Source organism: Falco naumanni, chromosome 7, assembly GCF_017639655.2.
Source record: "Falco naumanni isolate bFalNau1 chromosome 7, bFalNau1.pat, whole genome shotgun sequence".
NCBI classification, from domain to species: domain Eukaryota; kingdom Metazoa; phylum Chordata; class Aves; order Falconiformes; family Falconidae; genus Falco; species Falco naumanni.
The window spans coordinates 19282511-19298436 of NC_054060.1; the positions used below are offsets into that span (position 1 = coordinate 19282511).

General features: G+C 46.0%; 1 protein-coding gene across 1 annotated transcript in view; it reads right to left on the reverse strand.

Moving 5' to 3' along the window:
• Window positions 1–373: 373 nt before the first annotated feature.
• MYO1E (myosin IE) overlaps window positions 374–15926 on the reverse strand; it is a 92748-nt gene continuing 77195 nt past the window's right edge. The window contains 7 exon segments of the mRNA XM_040601544.1: window positions 374–1456; window positions 1972–2116; window positions 2118–2142; window positions 8113–8317; window positions 10759–10851; window positions 11620–11777; window positions 13333–13479. Of these exon segments, the coding sequence (XP_040457478.1) occupies window positions 1380–1456; window positions 1972–2116; window positions 2118–2142; window positions 8113–8317; window positions 10759–10851; window positions 11620–11777; window positions 13333–13479 (850 nt within the window). The 3' untranslated portion in view covers window positions 374–1379.

Consider the following 15926-nt stretch of genomic DNA (forward strand, 5'->3'; position numbering starts at 1 on the left):
ACTTACTGCAAATAGCCTTGTGAAAAATGTGATCGATCCCTTGTGTGTATGTGATTTCCCCCTGGACTGAGGCCCTAGTTTCTAGCTTCTAGAGTTCAGCCATGGAATTTAACTTAGGCTTGGGCGCAGTGGTTTAGGAGGGAGGGGATCTGTAGCTGTATCTGAAAGCTTACTCCACTTTATGCAGGTTTTCTTAACTGCTCCTAATGAGGAAACGTGTAACGCACAGCACTTCAGCTGTGGTGAAAATGGTTTGGAGCAAAGGAAGGGGATTCTTCTCTTCAAGCAGGCGGTGCAGTGAAAGCCAGCAGGCGCTGCGGATGGATCTGTGTGCGTACGTAACTGAAAACAAACTGCACGGAGAACAGACCTGTTCGGCTGACTGCTGCTTGTGGTTTATTTTATGGAGGTTCAGGAGGCAAAGCATGAATGCTGATAACTGTATGGCAAGGAGCAGCCACTCTGGTGTGGGAGGCAATCGGAGCTGAGCAATAACGCTTGCTTTTGCCATTTAAAAGGAGTAGTGCATAATCTGTAAGTACCTGGCATAAAAATTCTAGTAGAACTACTTAATAAGAACAGTGGAATACTACATTATACATTCATACATGTTTCTATCATACTCATGTTTTATATACAGTATATGATCTGTTTCTATAAATGTACAGCTCTGCATAAAGACACTTCTTATAACAGGTAGAGCATTAAACATAAATCCAACATGGGCCAGCCATATTATAATATAAATCTTGAAGGTAACGTTGTTTAGCATACAGCACTACACAGGTTTCTGTTGTAACTTCCTGTAGTGCCCATTGGCGTCCCTAAACGCATCAGCAAACACAAACCAGTTCCATTACAACTCTGTACAGAATTAAATATACCATCACAGTGGGTTTATAGATGGTAACATCTCAAATGAGCCTAAATCTTCTTGACGTGTAGCAGCATACTTAACGTGTTCCCCGGATTGATGTGCATTAGAGGAAATGTGCATTTAACATTATCTTCAGTAGATAATTAAAAGGTTTACCAATATTTAGCTGAAGGCACTTATTAAATACACCCCTTTCAAAGTCCCTGGTTCTAGACTGCAAAGCACCTTCCTCTTTCAGGAAGATGGTAGGTTTGAGCGTTTAACTAGGTGTTAAAACCAGGTTTAAATATAATAAATAATCAGTCGGTATGTCCACTGCTGTATGCTCCCAAGATGAAAGATCAAAGTCGGCGCTGTGGGTCACTTTCTTCTTGCTCATCTACAACTTTACCGGTGAAAGTACTGCTGAGAATGCCAGCTCTCACAAGAACAGGGTCCTGAAGGCAAGGGAAGACATCTTCAACTACTGGTAACTTCATGCCAATTTTTGTCTGACAGTTTCTTATATCTTGGTGACATAATTGTTGGGAAACAGGCCCTGCTTCCCTCGTAGTCTTCCTGTCCACCAGCCAGAAGGATCTGCGACAAAGCAAGGTAAGTGGTGAGGTTCTGTAAACCTTTCTGTGTACTTCCCGAGGCACCCTTGCCAAGCTGTTCCGCATGGTGAGAGCCTTTCTGCGAAGGACTGAGGAGAAATGATTTGGAGAAGCGGAGCTTGCTAATCTGGTTGCGTTACCGTGCCTCATGAGGCTGCTTTGGGGGCCCAAAGAGTTGAACTGCTTTATTGCTTTTTTGGTCTTGCTCTATAGCTGCGTTTAGGCTAATTTTTAGCTACAGGCTGTGGTAGAATTACTCTCAACTAAATTTACAGATCTGCAGTTACCGAGGAGTAAGTCATTAATCTGTCTCTAATGTGCTTTTAAGTGAACAGGTTTGGCGTGGAGGCTTCTCTGCTCCCTGAGCTATAATAGGAACTGGCAAGCCTCATAAGGGAAGATAATGTGGGGTGGCTTAAAAAGTCACATCTTAACTACTTGGGACAGCGTGTCTTCAAGATTCGTACTTGAGTAACGGATCCTTTTCTCTCTACGTACCTTCTTTAATGATGTCGATCACGTCGTTGGCATTAAAGCTGAGTTCATCTGTGTCCTGAGCATCGTATGCGTACAGCGCCCTGCACTGCGGTACCTGAGGCTTAGGTTTTGGCTGTGGCTTAGGCCTTCCTCCAGCTGGGGGGGGGGCGGTTTGTCGTCTGCCTGCGAACGCTAATGGGAGAAAAAAACGCATGTGGTGTGCTTCAAAGCTTTACCAGCCCCTCTGTCCTAATGAATTGATTTTTAAAGAATATCACAGACCAAGGGAAAAAGGATTCTCTTAAATGTTAAAATAATTTAAACTAGCGCTGTAAAACTTCCCTGTGAAAGGGACAGAGTTGCCATTTCTAGGTACCTAACGGCAGTTCAAATGCACAGAAAACATTTTAGTGCTCGGGCTGGAATATGTAAACAAATGTGCACATGCAGTTCATGCATATCTCTGCATCCAAACAGCTTAGTCTGTCTTTCCCCGTGCCCCAACGTCACCAACTTCACCAGGGATTTAGTTTCTAGCATTAAAAACAAAGTTCTAGCTCATAGGCTTGCTACTTTACCATTCTCGTGACTAAGCTGTAAGAGAGACTGCATCTCTTTTAAGTTGCCTCAGACTCCAGGTCCATCTACGGACTTGCTCTGTTATGGTCAACTCTGAAGCAGCAGGGGAGATGCTGCACAAACTCTTTGTCACAGCTGTGACCACTCCAAAGCTTGGGAAGGGGAAAGAGGGAAGGAATGCATTTTGCCAGTGCATCAGCTAATAAAGGCTGGAAGAGAGAACAGGTATTAGATATGTCAGTTTAAAATAAATTTTAAAAGCTGCTGAACGATTACAACTCTTGCCAGCAATGTGGAGGAGACAACAGCGATCGTGTCAGGTAATTCCATAATAATAGTACACAGCTCTTGCAGAAAAGCTTTACGGTTACTTTACACAAAGTCCTAGACTTACTTAATTGTCAGTATATCTCTGTCTAGGTCTTAAGTTTGCGTAGTGACCTGCCCCAGAAGGTGAGCCCTGAACTACGGGGTTGTAGTGATGTTTCAGTTCTAAACGTGTCGACTGGGAGAGGGGATTTTCTCCTGGTGTTCTGCATGTATCGGCTTTGCTCGGGATAGATACGTGAAACCTAGCCCTGGGTATCAGAAGAAAAGAATCTGTAGAAAATGAGCTCAGCTCTTCTGCAACTGCACTGGAACAGGAACATGTTAAAATAGATGTTTTGCTGGTGAGAGCATGCTGTTTTGCTGTTGGGGTTTTTTGGGGGGTTATTGGTTTTTTTGTTTTTTAACCTCAGGCTTACATTGGATTGTTAAAGACTGTTAGAAATTGAAGCTGTGATAGTGCTGCAGCCTTTTCAGGCAGCTTTGCTAAACTTGAATACCATTTTTAAGGGTTAGATTTATAATGGCTGTGGTTTTCAAATACTAAATTCACAGTTCTTCTAGCTCACTCCTTGTGTACAGGGAACACTAAAGCTTTCCCTTTTGAAGAAAAGTCACGGAAAAAGTTATCTAGCCCACTGCTGAACGCAGTCATACTGTTTCTTTTCAGTAGGTTACTAAAGGTGCTGATAAATGCTCAGGAAGACAGCCTTGCAGCTTTTGCTTTTGGTTTGTTGCTGCTGTAAAACCCTGGGATGTTTGTTTTCCATAGTGCTGAATGTACTGGAGACACTTGAGGATCGCCATGCTGGGAATGGCACCACAGGGCAGGCTGCTGGGCAGCCCTGCTGCTGCCATCCTCTGCAGGCCTGGCTGTTGTAGCCTGCCTCTGGGAGCCCAGCTACTTGGTAAATGGTTTGCCAGGTTGGCTGGGTTACTGGTTGGTCCAGTTGGGTCCCCGCTGCTTGTGCTGGCCAAGGGTGCCACCAGCGTGCAGGCACTGGGAAGGTGATGGAAAACAAACACAACTTGCCTTGCTGGCAGGACTGGATGGTGAGCTATTGGTATGAGGCAAATCAAATGCTGGCTACAGCGGTGCCGTGTGCTGCTCCACAGACTCACTCGTGCGTGGGCTTCTGTGCAAAAAGATCCCTGTGGCTCCCAGCACGCTGCCGTCCCCGGGACTACGTGTAGGGTCAGGATAACGAGCGACCAAGCTGCCAGGTCAAGGCATGGTGCTGGCCTTGGCCCTGCTGCCCGCCTGGGCTCCGTGCCACGCTCCTGCTCCTGCCTGGCACGCAAGGAAAGGCAAAGCTGGGCTGTGCATTGCGGCAGGGGGTGGGTGCTGCCCACCGGTGCGGGTGGGGGAGCGGGGCGAGCCCCCAGCCCAGCTGTGGGTTTGTGCCTTTTGGGGTGCCCCGCTCCCACCGTGTACCCCCCGGAAGCTGTCCCCCACCCGTCCCTGCGAGAGCTGCTCACCGAGGCTGCTGGCCAAGCGCTCCCGTGCCCACTTCTGCCGGGTTGTCAAACGGCGCCAGCACCACCTGCTGGGAGATGCCCAGCGCCGGGCAGTGCCGGCAGCAGCTGGGCTGCAGGGGTTGCTGCCTGCGCGCTCAGCGCCGGCACCGCCAGCATCCACACAGCGCTGAACACCCTGTGCCAGAATGCTCCCGGCCCTAGGCGAGCCCACCGCCTTCGGAAGTCACACCTATGCAGAATCAAATTATTAACTGCTTATTTCAGTGCCCACCTGAAATGATCCTCGGCGTGGGCCCTTTCCACTATTTCTGACAAAAATACTCTTTTACACTTCAGGAAGACGCAATTCAACGAACTCGCAGTGTGTACTAGACAGGCAGCAGCTTACACATTGCAATGTTAAGGTCTAAGACTATTACTGTGCTGAGCCCTCTTCAGAGGTTCCCTCACCTTCCACAGCAGCGTCCGTATTGCTGCTGCATGCTGCCTACAGCTGTGGCTTGCTCAGAAAAAAACCCCCAAACCACAACAAAACCAAAAGAACAAACCAAACCACCCTCACTCCCTGATGTCCTCTTCCCTCCCTACCTCCTTCCTCTGAATCGTAAGCTGTCACCAAGCGCTCGTTTGTCTTACTTGGGGCTTCCTGTAGAGAAGTGTGATTTCCACAAAACCCACCCGAGGGGAGCGGTGGGTGCCTGTCCCAGACCCGCTTTGGTTGCCGTTACTGCTGTGGCTGGTGGTGAGATGTTTTCTAGCCCTCGAGCATACAGCGGTTACGGGGCAGGCAGTGCTCTAACCCTGTGTGTTCTGTTGGTTGGGGTTTATTTCCCTTTCCATGGACTACATAGATCATAACTGCTTTTTTGAACGGTAACTAACTAACAGAAGCCTTAATGTGTGCTAATCATCCTTATAAACTCCTAAGACTGAAACAGATGGGGTTGTTGGTGTGTACCTGTAGCATCAGGAACTGTGGTATGATGTAGCTGATCTTTTTAATCCAACGTGATAGTTCCCATCTCGTGACATACGGGGTGGCTGCTACGTTTCACAGTAATGCATGTGTCAGTCGTAGCTCTCTGACAGAAATCGCAACGGCTTTAGCCTGTGGCTTAGGGGCTTTGTCATTGTTACATGAACTGCAGTTTCAACTCAGTGTAGATGTCTAATACTAGCAAAACAGCTTTCACAGAGTAGGTTGACATGCAATGACAAATTTCACCACTTAAAGGTGTGGAAATGCATCTGAGAGTGTTAGCACATGCTTCAAATTTTGAAATCGTTAAAATAAGTAGTAGTGGCCACTTGTTCTTAATTTCTTTTTTATCTGGAGACCAATCTTAAACCAGAAAAATGCTCTAAATCTGCTTACGGTACCTTACGGCTGACACTTGGTGCACAGTGGGGAAAAACAACGGCCATCGGTACACCTGAAAACATACTCTGGACGTGCCTAATTTTGCTGGGGGGCTGACTGCCTCTGCTCTGTGTGTAGAGGAACCAGAAAGCCCTTACTAGGCACCCCGCGCCCTTCTTTTGATACTGCAAAATCTGTCCGTTCTGGGTACGCTCACTGTCTTCTGTGAGGTGCCTGACGCTCTCTGGAAGCAGCGCTGTGGTATGCTGAATGCGTATGGCAGCCAGGTGGACGTCACACGCTAAGGAACGCTGAGGTCAGAGCAGAACCTCTGCTAAGGAGCCTGTCTGCTGCCTGACAGCTGGGAAGGGGCTGCTGGTACAAAAAGATGCTCTTGATACGGTTAAAAAGAAGTCATTTTCTGCTGCCATTGAGAACCCCGTTCATGCAGATGACTGGAGAAGGCGACTGAGCTGTCCTATCTCATCCCTCGGAATATTCCAGGGCTGAGGGCAAATACGTACGTTAAGGGGCTGCAGAAGGTCAGGTGGAAACTTGGTGGAAGTTTGCCTTACTCTTGGTTTCTCCCAGCACATCCCAAGCGCAAGCTCTTCCACGTTTGGCAAAGCGATGCGCTGTCAGCCACAGCTGACAGCTCACAGAAAAAGTATCACTCACGAGAGCCTTAAAGTGTTAGTAAGCAACGACAGCCTTTGAACGTGGCACGTTGCCGCTGCATTCCTGCAGTGGGCAGTCTAGGATAAGGGTGAAAGAGTGCCGTGCTAGAATGGGATCCTGGGAGATTCTGAGATACCCGGGCAACTCCTCAGGCAACATTCTTACTACAGCAGCGTCTGTGGTTTTACTTCTGCCTCACCTTCAGGGGACGGACGGTGCCTCAGCTGCTGTGGGAAGCAGAGGCTCAGGCTGGCTGAGCTAGTCAGGGGCTGGTGCAAAGTCAAGCGCACTGGTGCCCGCGCTGGGCTATGGGGGCTGGCTGGCTGTGGAGGGGGGTGACAGTGCTGGAAGGGAGGGAAAGAGAGCCCATGGGGGGGGAAATCATCTGCGGGGGGCCCTGCACTGCTATAAACCAAGGACCTGCAAACAGTGAGTTCTTAGCAGGAAAAGTCCAAATTTCCTCTTGTTCTTCCCCTCAGTGAGTAATGTAGGTGGTGAGCTGTAAGAACGATGGCTCGTTCTACGTACATATGGCTTTTCTGCTAAGCAAGGAGGTATTTATCATGTACATTTACTCAAAGAGCTGTGGACTACAGAATTGTGCCTGCACCAGCTATTACTATGCGAAGTTATCACACCTCACCACAGTGCGTTTTTATTCTATCTGCTACTGTAGCTTCCCTGGCTGATTTAATGTGCTCTGGGACAACCAGCTGTTGCTAACAGCAACTCTCTGAGACTTGGTTACATCAGAATTAAATCACACAACTGGGAAGTCATCAGCAAGGACAAACACAAACTGCTTATTCAAAACCACAGTATTTTTTTTCTTTTTTTTTTCTAGAATTGCTGAAGAGGCCCCAGTCTTTGAACATTAAGTGGAACTTAAATTCCCTCTATAGTAAGGCTCCACTAGTGTTCTTCAAGACAGTGGATTATAAGGTCTGAGTTAAAGTAGAAACTGTTCATTCATTGAAAAACTTCACATTTTGCACAGCCTTTAACGTTCTGGAACACTAAGGTCCCATAAATATTTGACAGAAGACTCCTGTCTTCATGATTTCCACAAATCGGGGGGTTTGCCTGCTTCTGGGCTTCCAATCAGGATCTGGAGCGGCTGGTTTCAGAGTTGTTCTGCTTCCCTCTACTAAGCCCATGATTTCTTGGTTCCATCTTTCTGCTGCTGCTGGTGATAGTTTTGATGCTTTTGACTCTTGGCTATTGGGAAATGCCCAGTTACAACAGCAAGACCTGCCCACTCGCTAACCTTCTAGAATAGTCATCGTAACATGTTCTGCAAGGCTGCAGCTTAGAAGTCCAAAAGATGCTGAAGTAATCCTGAATGTCATGCTGCCAAGCCTTCCTCCTAAAAAGAAGTACAGGTCTGGTAGGTGGGTCAGGAGTCACAGCTGAAACGGGACTGCTGGCCAGCTTCTCTGGGCATCTGCTGTCTATGGTCTCTAAACCAGAAGGGAAAGACAGCCTGCCAAGTGTCTTAATATCTTCAACTAGAAGGTACCATGCAAATTTCAGATATTAAACTAGAACTGGTTCACCCTCGTTCCTAAAGGCCTACAACAGAATATGTGTTTTGAAATCCTGTGATGACACCTTTGAGTACAACTCAAGAGAACGATCTGGTCATCTGTGTACACAACATAAGGTTGTTATCAGTCATGGACAGTTTGAGTGTGTGAAGCTATTACAGAAATTTCTCAGATTTGATGTAAAAATCTTACCCAGCTGCTCCTTGGTCAGGCACTTTCAGGAAATCCAAGCTTTCTGGCTGCTGTGAAATCTTGCCTGATCCTCCTGAGAGCTGCCGTGGTAAAGTCGGTCGTGTCATGTTTGTATACAGGTTTTTCTGGCTGGCCCGTTGGTTTCCTGCGACATGGGGCAGTGCTACAAACTCGGGGGGGTTTATTACTCCATTTTGCTGCTGACCTAGAAGTAAATAAAAGTGTGAACACGTGCAGTCTGAACTACTGCTCAAGAAAGGTAACTTTTCCTTTGTGTCAGTGAGCTATCAAGGAACCTGAAAACAAAACAATGTTGAAATCTTACAAGTTTGATTTACACGCAGTTTTGGGTCTGCTGGTGATCTATTTTGGCTTCATGTTTGAAACATGTGCCCTGAATGCTACAAACAAGCAAGAGGATTAGCTCCCAGCTGAATTCAACCTTATTAATGTTAGCTAGCATGTAACCATCACACCTCTGTTTAAACCACTGCAAATAAAATTTTATCCGGATATGGGTTAATCTAAAGCTAGCTAGAATTGCTGGGGGCCTCTTTTTCTTTTTAAGTTCAAATTCTGCCCAGCTCCCTGAATACTGGGTAGACTGTTTTTTAAGTTGCTGCAAATATTTGTATATTTTCACAAGCAAGGTTGGTTTCTCAGTTTGTGGGGTGGTTTTTTTTTTAAAAAAAAGCCTTGCTACTTTGATAGCTCAAAAGGAGTTCGAGTTTTCTAGGTGATGACAAGGGTAAATGCATTTAAATAATTATGGCTTTAATTTGAATGTGAAATACCCGCCCCCCCAATGTCTGAGCCTCTTGGATGTCAGGGCCTAAGGAGCTCAATTCAGCATGTTTTACATTCCTAAAACCCCTACTGAATAAAATGGGAGCTATAGTTACATCAGAAATTAGATTGCTTAATGCTGCGGGTGATGCTCTCCTTTTCCCATTATGATTATGCCTGTTGAAAATTAGCAGAATGAACAGCTGTGCAGAGAGGAGAATTCATCATCATGGCACCGGCAAAAGCCTTACTGCATCCACCAGCTGCTCGTTGCTTCTGATACTCTCTTGATAGTGTGGCAGAGCTTAAGTAGTCATAACTTGTACATAAAACTCACTTTGGGACCCAAGCTAGTATGGCACATACATTATGGTAATATAAACGAAGGTTTGTTTTATCCTGAATATATACAGAACAGTTTGTTCAGCTACTGGTGCGTTAATTTCAAAACGGATGTGAAAACAGCAGAACACCTTTCAAATGCTGAAGGACAACAGTGTAACTTCCCCGTGTTGGGAGAGCAGGATAGAGAGAATTGTTTGTGACTTTCAAGGAGGAATGTGCCCAAATCACGCTCCTTGAAAGTCTGGACAGTCTAATTGGAATTCTTTTGTAATACCTATCGTCAATCTTATTTTTCCAGCTATAACTGGCTACTTTAAAGAGGAGTTTGAATTTAGAAGGAGGAAAAAACCCAATCAACCAACCAACAAAAATGCTACAACCATGTTACATGTCAATTTGGACTCTCTGTTGATGTGTCTGCTCAGAAGTGTCATAAGCACTGGGGGATAAATGGTCAGAGGCCCTACGGCAAGCACGGGCATCCACCAGTGACCTGGACTTGTGTGCAAATCCACATCCAAACTACCTCACCCACGCGAGGCAAGTTTGGGTTTGGGCTGCGGGCACAAAGCTTCTTCAGCCAATGCTTCTGCCTTTTTCAGGTAGCTGTGGAACTGCTGAAAGAGCTTCTGAAAGTATTAGACCAGCCTCTCCTTCCTTTAACTCGCTCTGTATGAGTATTTACTCTTGTGTTTGCAGGCAGGTTCACTTTAACTACTGTAATTGCCCAATTTACTCCAAGCAGCTCTTGCAGATCATGCAGTCCTGAGTTTGACTCATAACAGCTATGAGGATTGGGAATTTTCTAGTTAATCTGGTGACTAAGACTGGTTGCACACCCAACTTACACCATTAGCATTGTGCTTCTCGACAAACAGCAGCTGACTGAAAGAGAACCCTTTGTTAAAAAAAGTACTCTGGGAGTGTAAGTGAAAAAAAACAAACCACTTGGGAAATGTTGGGTCAATGGAATATTGTTTTCTCTCTGAGTTCACAGGCTAAATTAATCATATCTCTCAAGGGCAGAAGTGAAACACCCTAATGACATCAATCCCGTGCAGAAAAAGCCATGCTGCTTGCCGGCACCGGGGGTACGTTTCAGCCCCCGGCACACACGAGTTGTTAGCTAACGGTGGGACAATGAAACACAAACACGGCACTGACAGCAATTTCACGGCAGAGCAGCATCTACGGCTTGGTAAGTGCGTAGCTTTTACCCATGACGGGGAAGTGCAGAAGGCTACAGGGTTAGTTTTAGATTCAGCGTTTCATACAACGTGGCTGAACGTGCCAGTATCCCCAACAACCAGGACAGTTCTGCTGGGACACCTGGCTGATGGTCTGCAGCCTCCAACAGTACACTTCCTAAACTGCCTACCGTGTATGTTTTCCAGACAGGATCTTTCAAAGAGGATTTTAAACCTTTACTATGATTTTTTTAATGGGTAAAAATTACCAGATGGCAAGAGCAAAGTAAGTGGCCCTTTGTTTTTGCCTGAGGCTGAGGGGACTTACCAGGAGGAGGTGGCGCGGCTCTCATGGGGTAAGTCTGACTTTGAGACCTGTTGGAATACCCTCTACTTTGGGTAAGGTTCCGTCTAGTAGGACCTAAAAGAAACCAGCAAGGTGTTGTTACCCTTTCACAATTACAGTAATTAGGTATGGCTGGCTGGCTGCCAGACCCCTGCTCTGTGATCAGACTCTGACTCCTGCCGTGCTGGCCAGCTTGTTCTCTACAGCTTTAGGCACAACAAGGATGACCCAGAAATATTCTCCCTTTTATGATCCGGTCCAGCCCCAGAACATAAAATAAAGCTGTCCCAAGACACCATGAGGCCCAAAAGACCATTAGCTTTGAACTTTGTTACGGTTCCACATATAGCTGGCACAGCAGTACTTCTCACTGTACTGTTCTTGATCAGCAATTGGTATGAGAAGAAGGTAGGACACGAAAGCAGAGAGGCTGATATATTCGCAGCTCGGTCAGATTTGGTGATACACAGAGGCTCCCTGCCGTCATATTGCAACCCGCCCCGTCCTGGTGCAGCCCTGTGTGCAGCAGCGAGACTGTGGGGACTGCGGGAGCTCAGAGCGGAGCGAAAGGCTTCCCTAAAATGCTTGGCTAATTGTGCCATCTGCACTACGTCACATGATTAAATGCCCTCATTTCTTTCACTGCAGGGCAAAGCATTTCAGACATTTCAGAAACAGTGGGTATATAGTGAAAGTAACAAAATTCCAGCACGACTAGAGCAGCAAGGAATTCTGCTGCGTCATTAGAAGACCACCCACGTTATAAATTTTAAGTGTTACAGAGAAATAATAAAGAACATGCTGAGTCCAGAGGTGAGCAAGGAGAGAGTCAACCATTCTTACGGGAATTCTTTGGTAGCCCCGGTCCGATGCTGATCTGCAGCACTTTATTGCTCGGCTTGAGAATGGCTATATCTCCTTGGCCTTGCATAAACTGCACTTGTCGAGACCCACCACTGCTCCAGGGCCCCCAGCTCTCCTTTTTCAGCTTCACTTCAAGTCTAATGTAAGCACATGAACAACAACGAAAAAAAAAACCAGAAAGCATTTCCGTGTGAAATCAGGACAGTATCACTTGGCAGCAGGTAACTTAGAAATGTATTAGAAAAAAGCTTAGATCGAGAATTTGTATTCCCCGAGTGATTAGCTGACATAAACCACCTAATAAAATCTCTTTTTTTTCATGCTTTTTTAAGTGTTGTTCTTAATTGACATTTTAAACTTCCTGGTAGAGCTGCTCAAAGGTGGTTTAAGATGCCCTGCAGAGGATGGAGAGTGAGTTTTGAAGAAAAATGCACAAAGATCTGAGTAAAAGATCTATGCCTGCCTTTGGATGTGACTGCCTCTGCAGCAGGTTCTGCTGAAGCAAGGTGAAGTGCTCCATTCCTAAACATTCTCTGTACATCCCATTAGATGTATATCTATACATATACATGTATATACATGGCAATATATGCTTCAGGAGTGGGCTTTGGACATGTGCTGGGAGTAAACAGTTTTGTATACACATCCCTCAATCTTTCCAATTTAAATTTTTTCCCACGTGTGCTCGTGCACACAACACACGTATCTGTTCTTCCCCAGCACTTCCACACTATTCATCTGCTCTGAACTGTACTGGGATATAACCTAAGGAAATTAGGGTTTGGTTTTCGGGCAAGACCCCAAAGTATAATACAATACATCTTACATGAACAAAAAATTTACTCCTGGTACTGGCTTTGGAGTCCCTGTGTACAGGAGTATTGTACTACAGGAATGTTCCACACTTCTGTTGCCCTCCTACACCCTTTCCAAAATAATCATCTCATGTTCCCTTTTATAATTCTTCCAGGTTTTTTAAGGAAATCACATGAACATACAAATCCAAGGCCTGTTGTTGCTAATCTTAACAGGTAGGAGTATTAACAGAAGTCCATGTTTGTTGGGATAGTTTCCAGCATGTCCTTACAGCTAAAATGCACATCAAACTCTCTGTAGCTTTTCAAGCTTGTTTCTAAAAATTGTTGCCCAGATCATTTACTTGATGAGGCTCCTTTAGAATTATCCTTTCACCCTGCAGTCCTCTGTCCCCACAATAGACTTCAGAATTCCAGGTTGCTACATTATGTCTCCAGCATTGCCTTTCAAGCTCTTCGTTGTGCTGCGTCCACACCTCGGTCAAGGCTAAGGAAGAGGGGAAGAGCAGCCAGCACAGACGGGGAGCTTGCTTGCACATCCATCGCGCGGCCCTTGCTGGGGGGGCACAGCTCTGCTGGCACCCAGCTGCTCTCCAGCACAAAGCTGCAGCCCCTTCTTCAGTAGCATGAAGGCAACCCTCCTATGCACAGGCAGTGGAAAGTGGCCCAGGTACAATCCTAACGTACTACTCCGACGAGCTAATCAGAGAGTCTGGTCTCCTTGCACATACAGAGATTTTTACACTGTGCTGCCTCTTACTATTTTCAAACAAAGCACAGCGTCAGCAGCTCAACACCTAGCACGCACTCATTTGCCTTAGCAGCAAGAACAAAATTATTTATTCTTAAAAGCCCATTGAAAAAAGCCATAACTCACGTATTGCTAAACTTCAGAGGTAGTTTCCTTTGTGTTTTCTCTTCATATCGTTTTGATAAGAGGCTTAAAAACTCCGTTTTGAAGACTGATTCAAGCAAACTATCATATTCCTGTTCATGTAGAATGAAAATGTCATCCTGCATTGTGCTGGAAAGAAATCAGAGCATATACCATTCATACTAAGATTTCATCCGCAAATACAGCCAGCATTATAATGACATTTGCAGAGTAGTCATGGTTAATTTTTTAAAAACATAAGAAATTCCAAGCAGTATTAATTACAAAGGCTTGCTTTCTGAGAACAGGTTTGAGGTTTTTTCAGGACTTCATAATGGAGTATGTGAAACAATCCTTCTTGAAGGACAGGTATACTAGGCAGCCATTTTTCAGTAATTGCTGTTAGCAAAAGAACATGTGCTGTTAAAGTTCCCTCTTCAATAATGGCAAAACTTGTGATTAGAGGCAAACTGGCAACTTGAAGGTTACTGAACACTGAAACCCAAGCAGGTAAATCTGGAGTAAGAGCTGGAAGCTTTAGCTTGGTTTAACACAGTAGAAAACCCACCGGCTGGGTTCCATTGCCACCTTGGGATCGATTCCTGTCTGCACCTGCTGAAGATGCTGCCAAGCACAGAAAACGACATCCACCTCAGTCGTTTGCAAGGCTGACTTCTGCCCTTCCAGATTCCCCACAGTAAAAGCAGTTATGCCACGTCCCAGCCAAGACTGCCACTGTTCCAGCATGCTTGTCATTTGTTTGTACGTGTAGCCTCCTTCCTTCCAACAGCCCGCTGGCACACTTCTGAGCTACAGCTACACCGGAGCCTGCCTGCTTCTGCATCCTTTCTACAAAGAGGTACAAACAAAGCTTTCCAAATAAAACTCTTAAGACCTGAAAATATGGAAGCCGTGGGTTCCCCTCTTACTTTCTGACTGGAATAGCACAGAAGCAGCCACAGGATGCTCTGGTTCCACGTGCTGCTCCCACAGCACACTAACTGCACCTTGCAGCTGGTCCTGGACGACCTTACGGAACCAGGTCACTGCATGGGAGCACAATGCTACATCAGACACAAGACGACAGCGGCAGAGTCACCACAGAGGGAGGGGACTAGAAGTGATAAGAAACCTCTAATTTTCATGTGTGATTTCATAACCAGTTTAAATCAAATTACCATTGTTGTGCTGTCAGAAGGGGCAGCCTTCCCTCTGCCCCTCCCTCTTTTTATTCAGACACGCTTCTGTTCCTTCCCCCGCGCTACAATCCATCTCCTGCCCTTTCCCGGTAGATTAATTTTCTGCTTCCCTCGCTTTTCAAGGTCTTATCCATGTCCCCGTGCAGCCACCTGAGCACTAGCCAGCGTAGAAAACGTGTGGCTGGGAGGAGAGGCAGCACAGGAGCTCTGACAGCTGTGCAGAGCTGGGAACTGAGAACCTTCTCACGAAGCAACCACCGCATCACCCGTGTGGCACTGCACCAAACGGAGCAGACCCACGGAGGAAAGCAGCATTAGTTAGATACTGTTAAGTCCTCCGGGCAGAAAATCTGTGGCTCCTTTTCATGGCTGTTTAGTCTGCAGCAGGGAGTCTGAAGGCAAAGATGCTCTGCTTTTTTGTCAATGCTGGGGGTCAATCTGCTGCTGCTACTACTACTAATATCACAAAATCCTATTTTATAATAGCAATTTATTCCAATATGTTAGATATCACCTACTCATGAAGAAGGCACTCACAGTTTGCATTTCTCTCCAGAGAAATTTAGACCTTACAAATCTTGTTGGATTTAGAATTAATGTTCATTACAAGTTTTCATTGTTTTTCCTAAGAAACGGCGTGTGTGACTCCGAACTGCGAAGGGCTGCACTGCGGTGGGGAGGGCTGTGGAAAGCCAGGCAGGTGGCTTGGGCAGCCAGGTGCAGCGCCAGCCAAAGTGCCATACCTGTCACTAAGAAAGAGCTTTCAATGCTTTGCATAGCAATACACCACAGGAAGGAGGCACCGATACCTTACCTAAACCTTATGCATGTATTGCTCCATCATTTCAGAGTAATTTCAAAAGTAAATTCATTACAACACATAAGGAATTCAAAGAATATTCAGCTCAGGGCGGGGGAAAAAAAAAAGCCTCCACCCTCAGAGATAAAATTAGGTTTATTTGCCCTCATCACTGTTTTCTGATCCTAATTACCTAGCAATCAATAGCTTTCTGCTCTGAGCACGCTCATCCCCTTCTCTGCCAGCTGCCCTGCCTGGCTGTCGACTGTACATCTGAAAGGGGGAGGCAGAGCCAACTTCTGACCCCCACCTTCCATCTGGTGACTGAAGACTACAATTCCCTCTACAGACTGTAAGTACCTTTTTACGCAGAATTAAAGACAGCTTCATAGTGCTGCTAGAGGTGCTCTTGACTGTTGGTATTAAAATACAATTCTGACCCACGAGGTGAAGGATGAGTCGTACCGCTACCTGTTCTACACATCTGCCTACCTGTGCGCTCCGTAACCGCCTTTCAAATTCTGGAATATTCCCCATAATTTGAAAAAAGAGCGTATGAACCTACAAACATACCTCATTAGCGTTCAAAATGGCAATAC